The sequence below is a fragment of the Aquarana catesbeiana genome, linkage group LG04 (assembly GCF_042186555.1).
Source record: "Aquarana catesbeiana isolate 2022-GZ linkage group LG04, ASM4218655v1, whole genome shotgun sequence".
NCBI lineage: Eukaryota > Metazoa > Chordata > Amphibia > Anura > Ranidae > Aquarana > Aquarana catesbeiana.
The window spans coordinates 562766720-562789423 of record NC_133327.1 but is presented as its reverse complement, the minus strand read 5'-3'; the positions used below and the strand labels follow the sequence as shown (position 1 = coordinate 562789423).

Here is a 22704-nt window from a genome sequence, read left to right as displayed (position 1 = left end):
GCGTAACATGGGGCAAAATTTGCCCCCATAGCTGTACCCTTTACTTGGAGGTAAAAATCTCCATCAAACTCTAAATAATTATGGGTCAGGCAGAATTCCGTTGCCTCCAAAATGAACTCTGCCTGGCCCGGATTGAGTAGAGGATCAGAGGACAGGAAGTTTGCAGTTGCTCTGAGGCCTATTTCGTGCGGAATGGAGGTGTAAAGTGAATTCACGTCGAGGGAAGCCAACATCTATAGTATTCTAATTGTTCCGAAAGATGTGTTCCATTGCGGATGTAGAAAGGAAGACTAGTTGCTAGCGGTTGCAGAAATTGATCAATATACTGGGAGAGAGAACTGGTAATGCTATCTGTGGAATGTGGATGCGACTATGGGTTGACCTGGGGGATTATGAATGCTTTTATGTATTTTGGGAATGTGGTAAAAGTTCGGGGTGGAAAAATATTGTTTGTTAAAGAAGGCATACTCATGTTTGGAGATGATGATTTTATCTTTGGCCTTATCTGTAAGCATTTTGACTTCTATAATTTAATTGGATAGGGGGGTCACAGCGCAATTCTTTTGTATGTGTTGTCATCGGACAAGAGGCGGCAGGCTTCTGCCAGGTAGTCACTGTGATTCTGAACTACAATGCCTCCGCCCGCTGTTTTGATGATTAGATCATGGTTTTTGGTCAAGTCTTGTAAAGCTAGTTTTTTCTTGAAAAGTGAGGTTAGAATGGCTGTTAAGAGTTTGTTGACATAATTTTTGCATGTCCGAGTTTACAACCTGGTAAATGGTTTGGAGGTAGGGTCCTTTTTAACATGTGTTGGATTAAACATAGATTTAGGCCTAAATTTACTGTATTGCACCGGGGGGAGAGGTGGAGAGATGTTGCGTAAGAAGGCCCAAATCATCATCTTCGTCATCACTTTCTATGCTGTATACATCCTTAAGAATATCCTGTGAGTACCGTGTGTTCAGCTTTTAATAAAGTTTGTGTGATTTACTGCACTTAGCGTGGCGCCTTTGTTTTATCTCCCTAATTCTTTTTGATATTTCTGATATTGTGTCTTCTGTTTTCTGTAGGGCACATGCATTCATGATGGGACATGGCAATCTGCGATTCATGGAGTTGCAGATCAAGGCAATCTGAGAAAGCTTAGAAAGCAATTGGCATTCAAACCTCTTCCAGTTGTTGGTAAAAAATTAAAAAGAAGGTAAGTCATTTGTTTAAAGTGGAACTTGAACTTAAACTTTATCAACTTGATAAAAAATATTATTTGGCAAGGAACAGGCATTCCACATTAATAATGATGCTACCAAAATTAACGTATGCTGTAAATTGCCTCCAGCATTGTTCCTGACCAGCAATAAATATTTAGGCTGTCATAGAGCTGCATGATTCTGGCTAAAATGAGAATCGCAATCTTTTTATTTTTTTTTTTTATTTTTTTGCTTAGAAGATGAATCACGATTCTCATGGCGTAACATCGTCTTTCACATTAAACAAAATAATTGGACTGACTTTACTGTTTCGTGGTTTTTTGTTTTTTTGGTTTTTTTTGGTTTTTTTATTCATTGAAGTGTATTTTTCCCAAAAAATTGCATTTGAAAGACCGCTGTGCAAATACAGTGTGACCTAAAATATAGCTACAATCCCCATTTTATTCTCTTTATGTCTCTGCTAAAAAATATATATATATAATGTTTGGGGGTTCCAAGTAATTTTCTAGCAAAAAAAAATCTTATTTTAACTGTAAGAAACAAGTGTCAGAAAAAGGTTTAGACTTTAAAGTGGTTGTAAAGCCTTACAGACCACTTTGACCTACAAGTAAGCCTAGATTAAGGCTTACCTGTAGGTCCAAGAAATATCTCCTAAACCTACTCTGTTTAGGAGATATATGCAGAAAGACAGCGGCGACTGATCATGCCGCTGCTAGCGGCGATGTGCCGTTAGTGGCGGCTCCCGTGCGCATACGTGGGAGTGACGTCATCGTGGCTCCAGCCAATCGCAGCGCCGGAGCCACGATACCCAGAAAGAAGATGGTCCCTCCGTAGCAGAGGGGACAGCGGTGACATCGCAGGCTCCTGTGTCAGGTAAGTGACACATAATGGGCTACTATGCGATGCATAGTAGCCCATTGTGCTTTACCTTTGCAGGGAAACAAAGAGGAAGTAAACCCATTAGGGTGGTGGTTAAACTTCCTGCATATTCACACAGAAGTTTTATCCCTTTTGATCTAAGATGGAAGAGTTACAATGTTAAAATCTTGGCAGAATGCCCGGTTTGGCAGACTGCCAGAGTAAGCAGAGAACTCTATACTTGTTACATGAAAGATTTGAGACACTCCGCAACATAGATTTTCAGAGGGGGTGAATCGAGATCGTGATCTTTTTTTAATGATTAATTGTGCAGCTCTAGGCTGTCAGCAGATCAGCCTCTAGTGCCAAAAAATAGAGAGCAACTGGACATGAGCAGAGCGAGACAGTGTATTGCTGCACTTTAAACAGTAGGCACTTATTTTTAATGTTTTACATACATGTAAAAGGGGCCAGTATGCAAGGGATCTATCAGTACTTAATTTTCTGACTAAAGCCAAACTTTTTTTTTGAAAACGATAAAGTTGGTTTATTGGAGCTGAATTTGACACTATAACTTGAGTATAGGAGCTCTTAGGGAGAATGTGCAAAAATGGCAGAAGCTACCACTTACAGTGATGGTTAAAATTTATTTAAAATGATTTTTCTCCCTGTGTTCTTGTACATGGGACCACCCTGTCATCCGCCGGCTCAGTGGGGATCAACGGACCCATCCCCGCTGAGCAAGTGGATGTTTACGGGTCGGATCAACACGGATCCGCACGTGTGAAAGGGGCCTTATGCTACTACGTTGCTGGAAACTGCGGTGGCTACTTCACAGGAGACTCTGCTGAATGTGGTATGTAGGAAAAGGGGTGCAGAGTAGAAGGGTGGGTTTGGCGATGGCTCTGCCTGGACGGATATTTCATATCTGCCCAACAAAAGAAAGATACACCCCTATGGAAATCGCCTAATAGCCCTCTGTGGTATATCGAAATCCTTAAGGAGTTTTCCAAACTGGAGGATGGGAGCGTATGGGCTAAATATGGGGTTAGGTATCTTCACCAAATATTTCAGGAGGGGAAGCTGTGCACTTTTGCTCAGCTGAGGGAACTGTTTGGGCTACCCAGAACCTGGCATTTTCGATACGCCCAGCTGCGGCATGCGATGGTGACGCAGTTCGGTATAGGGGGAAGTACAGGTACAGAATACCTCGTTGGAAAGGGTCCAGGGGGATCCTGACCCGGTCAAAAGAAATTCCATATAGTATAGGGAAGTGGGCCCAGGGGACTCTGGGTTGATAGCAAGGGCCAGATCTCGTTGGGAAATGTTTATATTGGAATTGTCAGAGGAGATGTGTCAGGAGGCATTTGATACTTATCTGGGCTCTGTCATCTCCAACGGATAGGATGATACAGCTATGAGACCTACATCAGATGTATTATACACCGGTCAGACTATTCCGTATGAACAGGAGGGACTCTGCTACTTGCCATAAATGTTTGTGGGTGTATGGCTCTTTTTTTCATATGGTTTGGAAATGTGCCAAGGTGAGACCATTGTGGTCCATGGTGACTGAATTTATCGCAGACAACGTCGACCTTCCCAATATATGCTCTCCCTTGAGATGTCTCTTGGGAATTTTTGACCAAGAGGTGTTAAATGAGCACACCAAACTGTTCCTCAGATTTTTGTAATTTAGAGTTGGGAAGCTTATAGCTAGGAGATGGATTCACACGGAATGACTGACGTTAGGGATGTGGTTGAAAGTTGTGAACGCTGACATTCTTATGTACCGCATGACGTAGGCCAGGGGAGCCCTAGGAAATTTAGGAAGGTTTGGTTTAGGTGGGTTGATTCAAAGGAGACACTGGCAGATGGGGCGAACGAGTAAAAGCTGAAGAAGTACGGAGGTGTGTATGTATAATGTATATGTGTTTCTGTCAAAAGTTGATGGGAGGGACCTGAGGGTGGGGGTATAGACACGGTTCTGTAAGTTTTATAAGATGAGGTGGTGAAATATTCCACTCTATATATATTTTTTCATGCCTGGGGGGTTGTATATAGTCATTTTCTTACTTAAAAAAAAAAAAACTGGAATACAGGTGGGAATACTAGACTTTTACTAAAGTCACGCGTTCCCTGGACCGGGGAAGCAGTTCTGTGGACTGGATTATTATGCACTAGGCAATGTGTTTTTTTGGTGTATCTGATGTTTCAAAATACCTGATATTCTGTATGTGTATATATGGTCTCTGCAGAATAAAAATTTCTTTAAAAAAAAAATATATATTTTTTTTATATTATATTTATATTATATTAGCATATAGTGACAGACCAGCTTTTCCCAATCTATTTGGCTAAAAGCTGTACTGTAGTTAAAGTGTATCTAAATCTGATTAATTTATTTTTAATTAATGGTGTGTTGAGAGTTTTTAGAACCCCTGTCGGGCTATTTATTGCTGTGGGTTAAGCAAAGTGTATGATACTCGCCCCCGAAGCATCATTCACAAGGCTATTTAAAAACTGTTCTTTTTTTATGTTTGATCTGTGCTTCCTATCCATGTGGTGATGTGCAGGGTTTTGGGTATTCTAGAAATCCTCCTCTGGCTCAGGGCTCAGAATCCCAAGGATGTTATCATGAGAATATTTCATGATGGATACCATTGAGTGCGTCTTATACAGTACATATGACACTTAACCCCCTCTAAACTGCTCATACATTTTTAACGGAATTTTTCTTTAACCACTTCTGGACCGGAAGGTTTTGCTCCCTTCATGACCAGGCCATTATTTTGTGATACGGCACTGCGTTATTTTACCTGACAATTGCACGGTCGTGCGACGCTGTACCCAAATAAAATGTGTCTTTTTTTCCCCTCCCCAAATAGAGCTTTCTTTTGATGGTATTTTGATCACCCCTGTGGTTATTTTTTGTGCTATAAACGAAAAGAGCGACAATTTTGAAAACACATTATTTTTTTTATATTTTTTATACAGTGACCAGTGCTAAAAAAAAAAAAAAAAAAAAAAAAAAAAAGCACTGTCACTTAGGGGTGCTGAAATTTAATAGTTGCATCGATGCATAAGGACTGGAAAATTGATTGCGTGTGATGTCATGGCGACTAGCCCCGCCACTCCCGGGAAAGCACCCGGAGCGTATTTTTAAAATTACTTTCTTTTAATAAATTCTGTGTTACAATGGATGATGTGCCCCACTGTACTGTATGTGCTTTTTAAAAAACGACGTCACTTCATACCGAATTTCACTGTTGTACGATATATCCCGCTCATGTGACGCCCGTCCCGCCCCTCTCCGCTCTCCTGAGTCCTGATGTCACCAGGGAATTCTCAGTCTCGCCCGCCTCTCTTCTGATACGATAGCTATAGTCAGCGGGCGGGGCTGAGAATTCCCCGCTGACGTCAGGACTCGTGAGAGCGGGGAGAGGGGTGGGACGGACCAGGAGTCACATGAGCGGGATATATCGTACTACAGTGAAATTCGCTATGAAGTGACATAGTTTTTTAAAAAGCACACACAGTACAGCGGGGCACATCATCCATTGTAACACAGAATTTATTAAAAGAAAGTCATTTTAACAACAGTAACCTTACACCTCCCGCTCCGTGCTGACAGGTCCCTGGCTATCCTGTGCACATTCCACTGTTAACTCCTAGTGTGCTGGAAGGTGCAAACAGGAATGCCAAGGAACTGTCAGCACCAGTGGTGGCCCGTGCATTGTGTGTGTGTGTGGGGGTGGGGGGGGTTAGTGATGGCTGCATTTAATGGGCATAGGTGGCTGCGTTTTTAAGGGGGAGGTTCAGTATTTTTCAGTTTGTTTGCGCCCCCCCAAAAAAAAAATTTTGAGCACCAGCTGCCTCCAAGCAGCAGTGTGTGTGAATGCCTGTACCCTGTAGTGCACCGGATTAGTACACTTTTTAGGGGGGTGAGGTTATTTTTAATTCAAAGCAGAGTTCCAGTCAATTTTTTGTTTATTAAAAGTCAGCAGCTACAAAAAAAGTGTATATTCTGACTTTTAATAAAAAGACACTCACCTGTCCCACAATCCAGCGACATGGCCACCCAAACCCTCCATTCTCTCCCCCACCTGTCCACAGCGCTGGCAATACTACTTTGGGCATCTGGCTGTGACAGCTCGCAGCTTCACAGCCGGGTGCGCATGTCTCACTGCGCTTTCTTGCATAGCCGGGCAATCTTTTGGAAACTGTGATGTGTCCCAGATGATTGCAGGGTGGAAGGGCCGCCTAGGAGGCCCAAGCGGAAGTGGGAGCTCGTCGGTAATCGTGATGCATCGCGGAATCTAATCGTAATCGAATCGTGAGACCAGTGAAGATGCGCACCCCTACTGTCACTGCACTAATGACACTGGCAGGGAAAATTACATCAGAGGCAATTAAATGGTTAAGTGTGTCCCTAGGGGGTGTTTACTAAGAGTGGGGGGGGGGTTGCACTAATTGGGGGAAGACAGAGAGATCTCCATCTTGTGCCCTTGCATAACGGCGATCTGCCTTGTGGGTCAGACAAACAGATTGTGGGTCTGCCTTTCCCCGGGATGATCGCGTGTGGCTGGCGGACACCGGTTTTGCCGGATCCGTTGATTGACATCCCTACTAGCCAATCTCAGCGAGATGGTGCCTTCTAGTGGCTATCAAACTAAGCAGCAAACGCAATAGCGCCACATTGCCGCAGTAAATACACAACGGCTGGTCGGCAAGTAGTTTAATGATGCTATTGCCAGATTAAAAAATACATTTTTAAAAAAAGCCTAGCGTGTAATTTAAAATGTAAATGTAACCTGTCCTCCTGGTAGAGTTCAGTTGTCGCTCTGTACTGAGGTAAGCTTGTTGAAAATCTTCTGCATGCAACACACTTATGGGAGTGTTGGATGCTATATTTTGTGCAGCTTGCTATTGTGTTCTCCACTCCTTTAAAAAAAAAAAAAAAAAAAATCACGAAATTTTGCTCTGTAGTAGATCCACGTTGACACCACTGTGCTTCTGTTACATGCAATTATGTGCATTAGTGTACTATGGCAACGCTCATTGAGAATAACACTCCAACAATATGCAGTAACAAACTGATGTGTTGTGTTGTATCCTCCTTCTCGGGTCCCTCTTTGGTGCTCCTAGCCCCTCCTTGTCGAGTGCCCCCACACAGCAAGCAGCTTGCTATGGGGGCACCTAAGCTTTGTGTGTCTATTCAGACATGGAGTCGCGGTCCGGCTCTGCCCCTCTCTCTCCTGATTGGCTGACACATCACTGGATAGAGATGGGGCACAGGTAAGTATTAGGGGGGCTGATACACACAGAAGGTTTTTTTTTTTTTTTTTTTTTTTTTTTTTTTTTTTTTAAATCTTAATGCATAGAATGCATTAAGTTAAAAACCTTCTGTCTTTACAACCACTTTAAGTAAATTAACTGCCTTAAAGTGGTTGTAAATTCACTTTTTACTACAGGTAAGTCTACAATGAGGCTTACCTGTAGCTACCGTGGATATCTCCTAAACCTGCACAGTTTAGGAGATATCCCCTGTATCACCATGTGCTGACATCATCGGCACATGCGCACTGAAGCAACAGCTCGTTCGTGCCGTTGCTTCAGCTGACCAACCATTACCGATGGCTCCCGTGTGCGATGCCGGCGCGGCTCCGGCAAATCTCAACACCGGAGCCTGCGATACCTGGAAATATCTCCGGGAGAGGTGTCGCCAGCCAGAGCAGTGTACGGGGACCGCTGCGGGGGCTTTGATCTAAGGTGAGCATTTCATAATGAGCTAGTATGCTATGCATTTTTTTAATTTTTTATTGTTTTGTGTTTACAACCACTTTAACACATGACATAATGTTCATTAGGCCACACTACAGTGGGCTGCCCTTGTGAGACAGACTGGGCCTGACTTTATGTATCTTCCTATATTTTTGATTTTGTATATGATATAAACGTTTGTTTTTTATCATCTATCATTTTGTTTCATTCTTTTCTGGTATTCTGTATAATGTATTATTCAGTTACTGTGCATATGGTTATACATTACTCAAATCAGATGTTTAATGCCAGTTCTCTGGTTTCAGAGGCGCAGTATTTTACAGCAATGAACTAAAAGAGTATGCAATTCCTTTCATGGGAGCTGATGCAGCCGTTGTTAAAAGGACCCAGCGATACCTGCATGAGAACCTGCAGGAAACTCCTGTAAGTTGTAAATTGGCATATCTGTATATGTTTAAAATGTATTATAAACACAGGAATATAATCCGTATAAGTTATTTTCAGTTTTAGTAAAATATAAAGTGTGTTCATTTGCATACTTGTCTGAATCCAGTGGCAACAGGCTGCTGTAGGCTTTATATCCTGCAGTCAAAAATATTCTTTCTACTGTAGAAAAACCATTTATCTCATCTTAAGAGAAGTGCGGGAAATAAAATAAACATCTATGGTCACCTATGTGGCTGAAACATCGGTCCAATGCTGCAGCTGTCCCTGCCGGCTCTAAGACTGAGAACTGAGCGATTGCATGCCCATCAAACAGTTTTTTTTTCTTCACTGAGCGGAGAGAGGTGGCTGTCAGTCAACGTCTCTCTGCTTTACCCCCTCTAGCTCACATTGGAGCCCCGGGCTGGGTAGGAGTCGGGAGTGACTGGCTGCATGCTGAGATTCTGAGCCAGCCGCTGGTCAGGCATCTGGTTGGATCCTGACCTTAAAGTCAGGGTTTTTCCATTGCCTGGGACTGGCTCTGTGATGTCAGCAGGCTGGTGCAGTAATAATTGCACTTCTGTGACCCATAAAAGACGTATGGCCAAAAAGCTTAGGCCATACTTCTCTTTTAAAGTAGTTCTGCGTTTATCTGTAGCAAATACATGTTTTATGTGCCTTATTCACACAACCGTGTTGATGTTATAGCCAGTTTTTTTTTTTTTTTGTTTGTTTTTCTCATGCAGAAATCTGCATAAACATTGCAAATTCCTGCACAGAAAAAAATCCACACAAGATACCAGTGTTGTGGTGTGAATAGAGAACAATTATTTTGTTGGGCGCACTTGCAGAAACAGGTGCAGAAAAACTTGCATCTCTGCATATGGAGTGAACAAAACCTTAGTTTTCTCTGACTTCCCCCAACTGGCTTAACTGGGTAGTGGCTGGGTAATTTTGCCGTTTTACTCCCATGCCTCCCGGCAAGGGCCATAGAGGAATCCAGCTCTCATTAGGTTTTAATGCAGGGCATACATGAAGGGTTCCATATCAATTCCCATCAATTCTTCGATTTATTAATTGTTCCACTTGTAGATCATTAGTAATGCCTCATCTAGAATATGCAGTTCCATTTTGGGCAACTGTTCACAAAAAGGATATTTGGGAACTGGAGAAAGTACAGAGAAGGGCAACCAAACTGATAAGAGGCAAGACGGAGCTCAGCTATGTGGAAAGATTAGAGGAACTAAATGTATTTTCTCTTGAGAAGAGGAGATTAAGGGGGAATATATTTACCATGTATAAATACATAAGTGGTCTATATAAGTCTATATAATGAACTTGGTGTGAAGTTGCTCACTATAAGGTCATCAAAGGGCAAGGGGGGGCACTCTTTACGTCTGGAGGAAAAGATTTAACCTCCAAATACGGAAAGGCTTCTTCACATTAAGAGCTGTGAAAATGTGGAATAGACTCCCTCAAGAGCTGGTTCTGGCCAACTCAGATTGTTTTAAGAAAGGCCTGGATTTTTTCCTAGATACACATTATATAACAGGATACTAATATTTATGGGTAAAGGGTTTTTTTTTTTTTTTTTTTTTTTTTTTTTTTTTTTCTCCAGCTTGAGCAAATTGTATCATACTATATGGGGGTTTTTTGGGGTTTTTTTTTTTTTTTTTTTGCTTTTCTCTGGATAAACTGTGGTTATAGGATTGTGTATATTGAGGTTTTTTATTAGTGTATTTGTCTTTTTGTTGTGTGGTGTTTTTTTTTTTTTTCTATGTTGGATGAACTTGTGGCTTTTTTTCTATATAACCCATCTCACCTTCACTCAATGTTTTTTTCCATGAGGCGCTGTTTTCCTTGTCATTAGGATTGACGCATATACTAGGATTATTACATCCCATACATGGACCAATAGTGAAAATTTCACAGTAAATTCTTGGACCTTTCTCATAGCCTGTTGTGGATGATGTTTTAACACTCCCATAGCCACTGCTTTCTTCACTGATAACACGGTCTGCCCCAAATTTAGAGGCTATGTCCTCTTTCATGCTGCCATTACTATGCTTAGTAATAAGAGGTCTGGCATACCTTTCCTTCACTGATGAGTGATCATCAGTAAATTCAGATGTTCTCTCCTCATCTCCTGAGGAGAGAACATCCTTATCCTAGTTGTGACAATCTGGAGTACCCTGACTTTGCTAACAGGTTTACAGCCCTTTCATCTCCTTAAGGCATGTGCTGCACACAGCTCTTACAAGTCATCAGTCCATCTAGCAGTTGACTTATGCACGCTACAAAGCAACTGCTATTTTGGTCTTTTAATGCCTTAATTTCTGCTGCTGTCTTCCTTCTTTGTGTTTCAGCATAAAGAGCATGAAGGGAGTTCTAGCCATTTAAAGCCACAACTGTCCTTCCTGTTTTATTTAAACCAAAGTGCTCAAGGATAAAATCAAGTCCGCAGACCTTATTGTCCCATATTATATTTAAGGGAAAATAATAATTTGCTAATTCCTTAGCAAGAGGGCCCTCTAACTGTCTCTGGCCCAGGCAGGTAAGTGTACAACCCCCTCCTGGTCACCAGACACCTCCTATAGATTTGCTCTTCCTGAACAGTTTATGCAGCATTTTGCGTGGGCAAGCAACAGTAAATACTTCAGAACACAGGCCTATTGTTGTATTCCAGGGGTCATCAAACTATGGCCCTCCAGTTGTTCAGCAACTAAAATTCCCATCATGCCTAGTCATGTCTGTGAATCTCAGAGTTTTACAATGTCTCATGGGATGTGTAGTTCCACAACAGCTGGAGGGCGGTAGTTTGAAGATCCCTGTTGTATTCATTGGTCCTTAAACCAACTTTTTTTATTTTTATTTTTTCCCCTTAGGTGCAGTATGGTGCCTATGTATCGGTGGGTGGGATCGCTTCAGTCATCACACTGATGTTTGCAGGATTCCTTTTCCTACTTTTCACCAAGTTCAGCTTTGGACGCAAACTTCTGATACGAGTAAGTGTTTTCTTAGTTGTTGGTGCCAAGTAAAATTTGTGTGTGAGATATAGAGATCTATTATATATATATATATATATAATTACCGAGGCGGGTGTCAATACAATATTGACGCCCTCGATCAGTTCACAGATCGCAATGCGAACTGTGGATTTGGGTAGTTATCCGATCGCATGGGTGAGAACACCTATGCGATCCGATTCCGGTCGTGGGGGTGGGTCCCTGCAATTTTTTTTTTTTTTTGGTGCGAATCCAATGGCTGCACTTGCATTGCACAGACCTCGCATGTGATTGGTGCGATTCACATGCAATGTCTGCGTTCGCTACAGTGTGAACCCGGGCTCATAATGCTATGATGTTTTCTGGGAAGGTGGGAAAGCTCTGGCCTTGTATGCAAGGTGCTGATAGATGCCGAATAATGAATTCGGTGCTTCCCACTTCTGTTACTTTAAGTTAGTAAAAGTAGCACACTTTACACAATTTTCAGTCTCTTTCCATTTATATCACAAAAAATAAAATCCCAGTGGTGATCAAATACCACCAAAAGAAAGCTCCATTTGTGTGAAAAAAAATATAAATTTAACCTTAGTACAGCGTCGCATGACCGTGGAATTACCAGTTAAAGTAGCGTGCTGCTGAATAGCAAAAAAAGCCTGGTCATGAAGGGGGTAAAATCTTCCATAGCTCAAGTGGTTAATCGATCCTTTTTTTTTTTCTCTGTTGTGAGCCAGCTGTTTGAGGGTGGCTACTTTCGTTCTCCATGGTAAGTAGGAACATAGCCACCCTCTCTTGCTCCCAAGATGGACTAAGGATTATGGGATGTGTAGTGTGCATAGAGAAGTGCACATGACTGCAACTAACATGCACTGCTCATTTCAAACAGAAGTGGGGGGGGGGGGGGGTTCGGGAGCTCACGCCAGACATTACAAGGAAGCAGAAAAGAACGGTAGGAAATACATTTATGGAAAAATAGATTACAGAGCCAATAACTACCAAAGGACCGCCCGCCGCAGTTGTACATCGGCTGTTTGAAGTCGAATACCGTTGTTATGCCATAACCCCGGTATCCTCCAACACCGGGTGGATTTGTTGCAAGATCACTTTTATCTGGGGAGAGGCTCCCGCCACGCTCCAGTCGTCTCCGATCAGGTCCTCTTCCCTCACAGGCTGGATGCCGAGTGAGGGAAAGATGGCCCTTGCTCGGCTCCATAACATTGGAAGGCGGAAGCGACGTCAAACAACACTTCCACCCTCCAGTCTTAAAGGGGGAAGGTTTTTTTTTTTTTTGTTTTTTTTTTTTTTGTTTTTTTTTTTTTATTGCATGTTAGTGTAAATAATGAGATCTGAGGTCTTTTTGACCCCAGATCTGACATTTAAGAGGTCCTGTCATGCTTTTTACTATTACAAGGGATGTTTACATTCCTTGTAATAGGAATCAGTGACCCAAAATTTATTTTTATTTTTTTTAAGGACTGTTTAAAAATAAAGTAAGATAAAATTTTTATTAAAGCGCCCGTCCCGCTGAACTCACACGCAAAAGCAAACGCATATGTAAATGATGTTCAAACCACACATCTGAGGTATCGCCGCGATCGTTAGCGCAAGAGCAATAATTCTAGTATCAGACCTCCTCTGTAACTCAAAACTGGTAATCTGTAGAAATTTTTAAACGTCGCCTATGGAGATTTTTATGGGTAAAAGTTTGTCGCCATTCCACTAGTGGGCGCAATTTTGAAGCATGACATGTTGGATATCAATTTACTCAGCGTAACATTATCTTTCACAATATAAAAAAAAAATTGGGCTAACTTTACTGTTTTTTTTTTTTTTTTTTTGTCAAAGTGTGTTTTTTTTTTTCCCCCAAAAAATTAAGCTTGTAAGACCGCTGCGCAAATACGGTGTGACATAAAGTATTGCAATGACAGCCATTTTATTCTCTAGGGTGTCTGAAAAAAAAATGTTTGGGGGTTCTAAGTAATTTTCTAGCAAAAAAAAAAATATTTTAACTTGTTAACACCAAGTCTAAAAAAGAGAGGCCCGGTCCTTAAGTGGTTAAATGGTGGATGTGTACATAATTTTTTTCTAGGACGAAGTCACTAGTTTAAGAGACTCCACTTATATTTAAAATATCTAATTTGAGTGGAAAGACCTATTAAACTGCAGCGCTGATGAGTTATTTTATTCACCTGCACATCAGTATTTTACGTGCAAAATGCATTAAGGTGTTTGCTTTGATGTCTGCTTACCTGTGCATTGCTAAAGAAAACACCGTCAACGAAAATTAAGTGAGTTTATTTGTTTTTTTTTAACATAGAAATAGTTATACACGTGTTTTAATATGTATGTTCTTTAAAAAAAAAAAAAAAAAAAAAGTGGTCTAAATTTCACTTTTTATTGTTTTTCTACTATCTTTACAGTACCCCAAACTTTTTTCCTTTGGTTATTTTTCCAAAGAGGGACCAACACCAAAACAGGTAACCAAAGGCTCACTGAAAAGTATATATGCGTGTTTATTTATATTTCATGAAATCTGTTTTACAACCCAAAATTATAGCAATTTTACGTTTTTAATGACCAACAATCTGTAATTTTTGGCTACATTATTAGCACCACTTGCTCTTTTCCTGCTGACAGTAGGGTAGCGATAGCAGTGGTGATGGCACATGCTATTATCAGACAAAATGCTACTGAAATAAATACATTTTTGTAATCCTTAGAAGTTCTGCAGATTTCTGTTTATTGAAGTTATTTTTTGTGCCTATAGAAGAGGCCCTTTATAGTCTGACCAGTTAGCAGGCATAGTGTTAGAACTTTCAGAACTGGAAGCAATGAGGGTGCGTTAGATGAACAGTTGGTACAAAGTTTAGTGTGCGTGTTTTTGTTTTTTAATATAAGGTCAAAACTAAACAACTTCTAATTGTATCGAATTTTGAAATCAATGGCGGCACCATCGGATCTCAAAATGCACAAAATTCCTGATTTTCAAAAGAAAATTCTTTCGAAATTCGACCATGTATGGCCAGGCTAAATGAATTACTAAAACTGGAGTGTGTATAATCTGGGGCAGATGTGCATGGTAGCCAATTAGCTTTTAACTTCAGATTGTTCAATTAAGCTTTGACAAAAACAAAACTGGAAGCTGATTGGTTTCTATGCACAGCTGCACCAGATTTGGCATTCTCCAGTTTTAGTAAATTAACTCCACAATACTTAGGGAAGTATGAGGTTTTAGATGTCTGAGGGTAGACGAATGGTGCTTCTCATCTATTTGACCTGTGCTATCTATTTGCCTCTACAGTAAAACTGCAAATATTTTCAAAATCATAAAGCAAATAAATCAATAACTAATACCCGGTTGTGTGGTGGACAACCTCTGGTGCCTAAACCCTATTACAGCCAACCTGGTTATGGCCGACCATTTAAAATCCTTGTGCTGAGAACATGTAATATTACCCCTATCCTGCCACAGTGCAGTGCTCAATCCTGGTGGCCTGTGCAAGTTCTGACTATACCAAGTATATTGTCAGTACTTGCTGATAATTGTTTTTGGGTGGCAGGAAGAGAAGCCCAATTGAACCTTTTAGTTTAAGGCTGGGTTCACACTGCTGCGGTGCGGGAACGCAGCGAATTTACTGCGGGTTCCCGCATCGCACCAACTCGCACGGCAGTTCACACTGCCATATGCGAACTGCTGGGGAGTGTCATACAGTGTTAATGACACCCCCAGTTCAGCCCGCATATCGCAATGCGAACTGACAATTCGGACATTTTCGGATCGCATAGGTGTGAACACCCATGCGATCCGATTTTGGTCCGAACAAAAAAAAGGGTCCTGTGCGAGTTTGGACCGAATGCGGTGCGATATCAGCCATACTATCTGTATGGCTGATATCGCACAGCACAGACATCGCATGTGATGTGAACAGCAGTGCGCTGCAAATCACATGCGATGTCTGCCACCGCAGCAGTGTGAACCCAGCCTTAATCAACTAAATATATTCTAGGCGCATCAAAACAAAAATTGTTCAAATTCTTAGTTCTTTTACCTTGCAAAGCAAACACCGTTCATAAGGAAAATGATGCATACAGGCGACCTGGGAGAGTTTTACTGCCTCCGGCCACTCACCTAAAGTGTAAAATGCAGCTGAAGGAGGCTGTTCAAATGCCACGTCCATGATGCTTTACTTCATGAGTGTGGCAAATTTACCACAGCATGCCAAATTGACAGGCGGCGCCACCTTTTAAAGTCAGTGGGTCTGTGTTCAGAAAAAAAGTGCAATCAGGAGGCAGTAGGATCGCCCCCAAAACTTCTGACAGCAGCTGCTTAACCACACTCTGAAAAACAATCCATGCAGATGACTTTTTAGTGCATTGGTTAACGTGAACCTAGTTTTGCTCTCTGTACCTTCTCTACATACCCCACACTAAAGTGGACCTTTAGCTCTTCAATCACCATAGCTTATGCTCCCATATGATTGAAGAGCTTGAAGGCCCTTGTTCACATTGGGTGTATTATAATGTTCACCCACGCAGGGCTGTGTACCAAGGGCAGGGCTGCACAGATATGCACAGGTGTTTTGTGCAGGCAGTCTCAATGATGTCAATTTGGACACACTGACTGCATGGACATGGCAGGTGTGTGTCCCCGAACTCGCACTGTCTGTGTTCAGGGACACATCTTTGTTTTTATGTATGTATTTAGTTGATTTAAACAGTTGGGCCTTGAAGCCCCAGCCAGCATTTCATATTCCTGATATGTGTCTGCTGTACCATGTATTTGTATGAGAAAGTATCCTGTTCTTTGTATTACTTCATTTGTGTGAAATCCCTGGTGTTCCTGCCAGTCCCTCTACTTTCCTATTAGAAACTGATCACACTAAGCAGTAAGGATAAGCTCAGGCGTGTTAACAACTAGCACGTGAGACATTGCTCCATCTCTACAGCCGCGCATCGTGAAAATGTTTTGCTGCCTGCGATTAGCGCTGTGCAGTGCCGACTTCCTGGCGGGCTCTGCACGTGCTAGTTGCGAATACGACTGAGCTCATCCTTACTAAGCAGGATAGCACAGCATGGTCAGTTCCCTAGCTATGGGAACTCCGTATGCTCTCCTCTAATATTAAGACTTGTCCTGAACCCCCCCCCTGCACAGCCATTCACTGGCCAGTTCAGTGTACTGCTGCTTCTCCTCCCCCAGCTCTTATGCAGCTGAGAACAGAGATGATGTGATCACTTATAAAAATAAATACATTTTAAAAAAGGGGGGGTATTTTATAATGTGTGGTTTTCCTTTTTATTTTTCTTATTTGCTTTTATACATTTCCACGTGTCCTGATATTTATGATTAGGTTTGATCTGTATTTTCAAACCATTACAACCAATTTGGCTTTTAAATGGCCAAGAAAAAATTTATGTTTTGCAGTATCAAATGTGTAATCCTTCATGTCTCCCTCTGCATATGTGCGAAAGCTCCCTTTATTTCCAGCACATCCCACTTGTTGATCCTGCCAGTATTCCTCCTGCAGAGGGCTTACAGTGCTGAAAGATTCCTCCTAAAATTTCATAGTGTTGTCACCCTCTCCCCCAGCTTCTCCTGTATGAATATCAGGGCTGTATATGCCTGCCTTATACTTTGCCTGCATACAGTTGTTGTTGCCATGCAGGAAATGCTGATAAAGCCTAAAGCTCCCCTTTCCCCCCAGTCTCCCCATATTATTGGAAGTGGTGCAGAGCTGCAAAAAGTTGGAAACAATATCATACCCACAGCCCATTCTGTTATGAAGGATGAATGAGTGACGTTGTGGTCCCATATTTAATAGAAATTACGTGCATATTGGTGTAATATTTTGCATGCTCTACATAGCCATGTGGCTATCACATGTACTTTAACCACAGGAGGAGACTGGCCTGCTTTCAATTTTCTTAGGACAAATTAAAAATACTTACCAACTAGCTCATGTTGGTGATCTTTTATGTGAATGAATGAATGAATGAATGAATGAATGACTTGTATAGCGCTACCTATGCAAACTGAATCGCCTCAGGGCGCTTTTTGCCACCGGTGTCCGTCTGCGGTATAGTGCGGTCCTTTGCCCCATGGGGTCCTGACACGCTTACAAACACATACACATACAACATACACATATTTGGCCAATTTTTCGACAGGATCTAATTAACCTACCAGCATGTCTTTGGAGTGTGGGAGGAAACCGGAGTACCCAGAGGAAACCCACGCAAGCACAGGGAGAACATGCAAACTCCAGGCAGATGGTGTCGTAGTCGGGATTTGAACCAGCGACCCTATTGCTGCTAGGTGAAAGTGCTAACCACTACATCAATGTCCATAAACATTAAAAACTATTTTTAAATAGATATTTTTGTGGAAATTTGAGGTCTTTTTAGTTTCAAGCAATGTGTTTAAATAAGTGATTCTAAGATGCTAACCTTTTTTGTAATATGTTTATAAATGAAATGGTGTGTTCACAGATGGCTGAATCCTCTTTCACAATGACGTTTTTTGGAGAGGGCTACAGTCAGGACCAAGATCCCCAGCAAGGAAAGCCTAATATAAAAATATGTACACAGGTTTCAGGACCAGGTAAAACCTTTTTTATTTTTTTTATTCCTGCTATGTTTAGAAATGTCTTCGCCATTAGTAACAGACAACTAGAAAGTTGAAACTTGCAGAGTACAAAGGTCTAATCACTAGTATTGCTTTTGGCTCCCGTGCAGCTCATCTTTTCCCCATTACTGACTTACCATGACTCGTTCTGTTCCTCTGTGTGGAGGCGACTATCTTGGTAAAGGCAGCACAGTAGTGACATCACTACATCCCACTCCAAATCGCCTGAGGCTAGCAGGTATTGGCAGCAGTGGATTTCACACTGCAATATATAGTGCATCTGGAAAGTATTTACAGCGCTTCACTTTTTCCACGTTTTGTTATGTTACAGCCTTGTTCCAAAAGGGATTCAATTAATTATTTTCCTCAAAATTCTACAAACAATACCCCATAATGAGAAAGTGAAAGACGTTTGTTTGAAATCTTTGCAAATGTATTAAAAATAAAAAACAAAAATCCCATATACATAAGTATTTGCAGCCTTTGTCATGACACTCAAAATTGAGCTCAGGTGCATCCTGTTTCCACTGATCATCCTTGAGATGTTACTACAACTTGATTGGAGTCCACCAGTGGTAAATTCAGTTAATTGGACATGATTTGGAAAGGCACACACCTGTCTATATAATGTTCCACCCGTAACAGTGCATGTCAGAGCACAAACTAAGCCCTGAAGTACAAGGAATTGTCTGTAGCCCTCCGACACAGGATTGTATCAAGTCACAGATCTGGGGAAAGCTACAGAAAAATTTCTGCAGCATTAAATGTCCCAATGAGCACAGTGGCCTCCATCATCCATAAATGAAAGAATTTTGGAACCCCCAGGACTCATCCTAGAACTGGCCGCCCGACAAAACTGAGGGATCGGGGTCCCTGGTCAGGGAGGTGACCAAGAACCCGATGGTCACTTTGACAGAGCTCCAGCATTTCTCTGTGGAGAGAGGAGAGCCTTCCAGAAGAACAACTATCTCTGCAGCACTCCACCAATCTGGCCTGTATGGTAGAGTGGCCAGATGGAAGCCACTCCTCAGTAAAAGGCATATCACAGCCCACCTGGAGTTTGCCAAAAATCACCTGAAGGACTCTGACCATGAGAAACAAAACTCTCTGGTCTGATTAAACAAAGATTGAACTCTTTGATCTGAATGGCAAGAGTCATGTTTGGAGAAAAACAGGCACCACTAATTACCTAGCCAATACCATCCCTACAGTGAAGCATGGTGGTGGCAGCATCATGCTGTGGGGATGTTTTTCAGTGGCAGGAACTGGGAGACTAGTCAGAATTAAGGGAAAAATTAATGCAGCAATGTACAGAGACATCCTTGATGAAATTGCTCCAGAGCGGTCTGTACCTCAGACTGGGGCGAAGGTTCATCTTCCAACAGAACAATGCACACACGGCCAAGATAATAGCGTGGCTACAGGACAACTCTGTGAATGTCCTCATGGCCCGGCCAGAGCCCAGACTTGAACCTGATTGAACATCTCTGGAGAGATCTGAAAATGGCTGTGCACCGACGCTCCCCATCCAACCCGATGAAGCTTGAGAGGTCCTGCAAAGAAGAAGAGGAGAAACTGCCCAAAAATAGGTGTGCCAAGCTTGTAGCGTCATACTCAAAAAGATTTGAGACTGTAATTGGTGTCAAATGTGCTTCAACAAAGTATTGCGATAAGGCTGTGAATACTTATGTTACACATACATATGATTTTGGCTTCACCACCAGCTGCCGACAACTACAGGGACCGGAGTGGATCGAAATTGCGTAACCAGGCACGCCTCGACGTACGTTTTGATTCCCGGTCCCTGCGGTTGTCGGCAGCTGGTGGTGAAGCGCACGCCAGCTACCACGCGCAGAGCTGAGTTTTGAGTCCCATACGAGAGCGGTACAGCCTCCGTGCCGGGCGAGGGCACTTCTAAATGTAAGCAGCCATTTGGCTTTTTGTTTTTAATTGTTTTATCAGTAAATGGGATTACACTATTTTAGCCCTTCTTGTATCCTTCTACATATTTCCTGACATCCTACTGGGGGAGAGGGAAAGGTTACCCACCCGGCTTATCCATACCATGGCAGCAAGCCATTTCTTGCTAAAGGCTTTATTCGACTTTTTTTTTTTTTTTAAATAAAAAGGTCAACAACTTCTGGTAAGCGGACATCCACTTACAGAGCACTTTGGGTGTACAACACAGCGGGTGAAGGTTGTTCATCTACACAGCGGAAGATTCACTTATTTTGATTTGTTTATTTTTTTTGTAATTGCACGTGGACTCTTTCCCATTGGGATTTTCATATACATTTTTTCACAAGGACATTACTTTCTAACACATGCAGGGACTGCATGGTTGTTATTTCTTTGAAATATGCACTATTTGTATCCAGTTTTATACATGTATTCATTATTTTTGTATGGCACATTGATGTGTATTTAATAATTCCTTTTGAGTATGACCTTTTATATGTATTATGGGGTATTGTTTATAGAATTTTGAAGAAAATAATCCATTTGGAATAAGGCTGTAACATAACAAAACGTGAAATAAGTGAATCGCTGTGAATACTTTCCGGATGCACTGTATACAGCTATGAGACTGTAGGTACAGTAGTGCCTAAGCACTCCCATACCAACAAGTGCACTGATATTATTCAGGCTATTATCAAAATAGAGGAATTTTTGGGGTCATGCTTAGACATCATTATCCTGAATGTTCACTATAATCTAGCAAATCTTCACTTCTTGAGTTCAGGTTTACTTTAAAACTTAACTTCGCCCCACTGCTGCAAGAGATAACCCCTATAATAAGCTCTGATTTGTACCTCTCATTCTGAATATCTAAGCCTCAACACTAACTGGCCTCTGTTCTGTTGCAAACTCGCCTAGTCCCACTGTGGCATCCTCTGATGGCATGAGGGTCACAATGAAAGCATGTTGCATGGAGATCCCTGGGCCTGAAGGGACTGCTTCACCTAGAGGTGCCAGCTATTATGTATGTAATGGCTGTTGCAGCCCTTCAGATACACGCTTAATTGAGAAGTATTGCTGTATCAGCACAAGGTAGGGATACATGAGGATTGCTTTGTCACACAAGGCTGAGGGATTGAGATCGATTGCGCATTACTCAGTTCAGCTTGTTTCGTTCAAATTTGATATGCCTGATGTAAAGAATGAAAATTTAGGATTTGCAATTCTGCGCTTATTTCTGCAGTAATGGATAAGGCAATATATTTTGTTTTGTATTTGTTTTTTAAACTTAAAATATTTTAAGTTCTCCAATTATGCATATATCTTTTTATAATTTATAAATGTTGCTTCACATTACAGAAGCTGGCTATGTCACCACACCAATTGGGATGGTACAGGCTGGAGTAACTATTTTAAAGGAACCAGACTCTCTTCCAAAAAGGTTTGTGCATTGTCACGGGTAATTCAAGATTCTTCGGTGGCATTATTTTCTTTTACAGCACTGTGTGCCTCCAACGTCATTTTATTTCTTTTCGTATATTTAAAACAAATTCTGAATTGAGTGGAAAAACATTTTATTACAATTGGCATTTGTGTGAAGAGATTTTTGCTATATGAATCTATATATATAATGCCTTTTTTAACTCCATCGTTCAAAAAAGCATGAAGCATGAGATATAAAAAAATAAGTTAGTGGGATAAATGCCCAATCATGACAGTATAGAAAATACATGGACTGTTAATAAGAGAACTGCAGAAGGCTTTTGGAGCTGGATGCCTGGGGGGGAAGGGAAACGCCTTGCTCATCTAGGACACAAGTCATTAAGCCTAGCTTAATGAAAAAAAAAACTGAAGAGATTGAGAAGAGCTGCTGTACTCACAATCCAATGTTAGTACAGTGATCTCCCCCGCTGAGCTATTGTGTTCTGAGTAGGGGATGGCCCTCCCTCCCTCCAGAACACTCCAGTCAGTGCTCTCAACTATTGGCTGAGAGCACTGATCAGATGCTGATTGGTAGACCTCTTTCGGTCATGCCCTTCGACAGAAGCCGCTCTGGCTGCTGTACACACAAGCCGTATGTTGACTGGTGTCTATTGAGCCGTCCGATACTGCCCAATGTTTGGCCTCTGTGTACGGGGGTTTAGGCTTAAAACCTAATAGGTTTTTAAAATAAGACTTTGCTATACACAGTCTGCTTCATTCTTGAATCCAAGTGTATACTAACCATATGTGCTAAATCCACAATTTGTCTCTTGTGTATATTCTGGAGATCAGGTGAGCGTCTGTGATGGGAGAAGGGTCTTATTCCATTTTGTATCTTGCACTGTAGAAGTGGCTGAATCTGACAGTTATGTCTGGTGAATTATTTTTTATAAAGCTGCTTTTGTTTTCCAGGGGAGGTGTTTACACACCTGGAGCAGCGTTTTCCAAAACCAAGCTTATTGACCGTCTGAACAAAGCTGGCATTCACTTTAATGTCATTAGCAAGACTGAGATCTGAGCATTGCTGGCATTGAAACTACATGCATGATTAGGGGGGTAACTAGAGCACTTAGGCTTAAATATGTTTAATGCTTTCTGTCCTAGATTTGTAAGATAAAGCTAATTGCACTAATTTAATGGAATAACAGAATGCTTTTCATAACTTTGCATTACAGTAATTGTTCAGCCAATAAAATATTGTAATATATGTTCCTGTGTGTGATGTCTTGTTTATTTCTCCTTATAAGGTTGGCATTAAACACGCATTTCGTAACAGGCAAGGGCTGGGGAAATCTGTCTGCCCTCACATATCATGAGACATTTGTTATCTCCGTTTTGCACTGCAGATAAGGTGCTATAATTGCAA

At 41.5% G+C, this 22704-nt stretch overlaps 1 protein-coding gene across 1 annotated transcript; it reads left to right on the top strand.

Moving 5' to 3' along the window:
• Window positions 1-1070: 1070 nt before the first annotated feature.
• Window positions 1071-22545, top strand: SCCPDH (saccharopine dehydrogenase (putative); the record flags this gene model as incomplete). Its single annotated transcript, XM_073628016.1, is given in 7 exon segments — window positions 1071-1201; window positions 8156-8273; window positions 11159-11278; window positions 13696-13752; window positions 17762-17873; window positions 21216-21297; window positions 22251-22545. Coding segments are annotated over 7 exon segments (726 nt in total), but the record flags the coding sequence as incomplete, so codon positions are not given.
• Window positions 22546-22704: the final 159 nt, after the last annotated feature.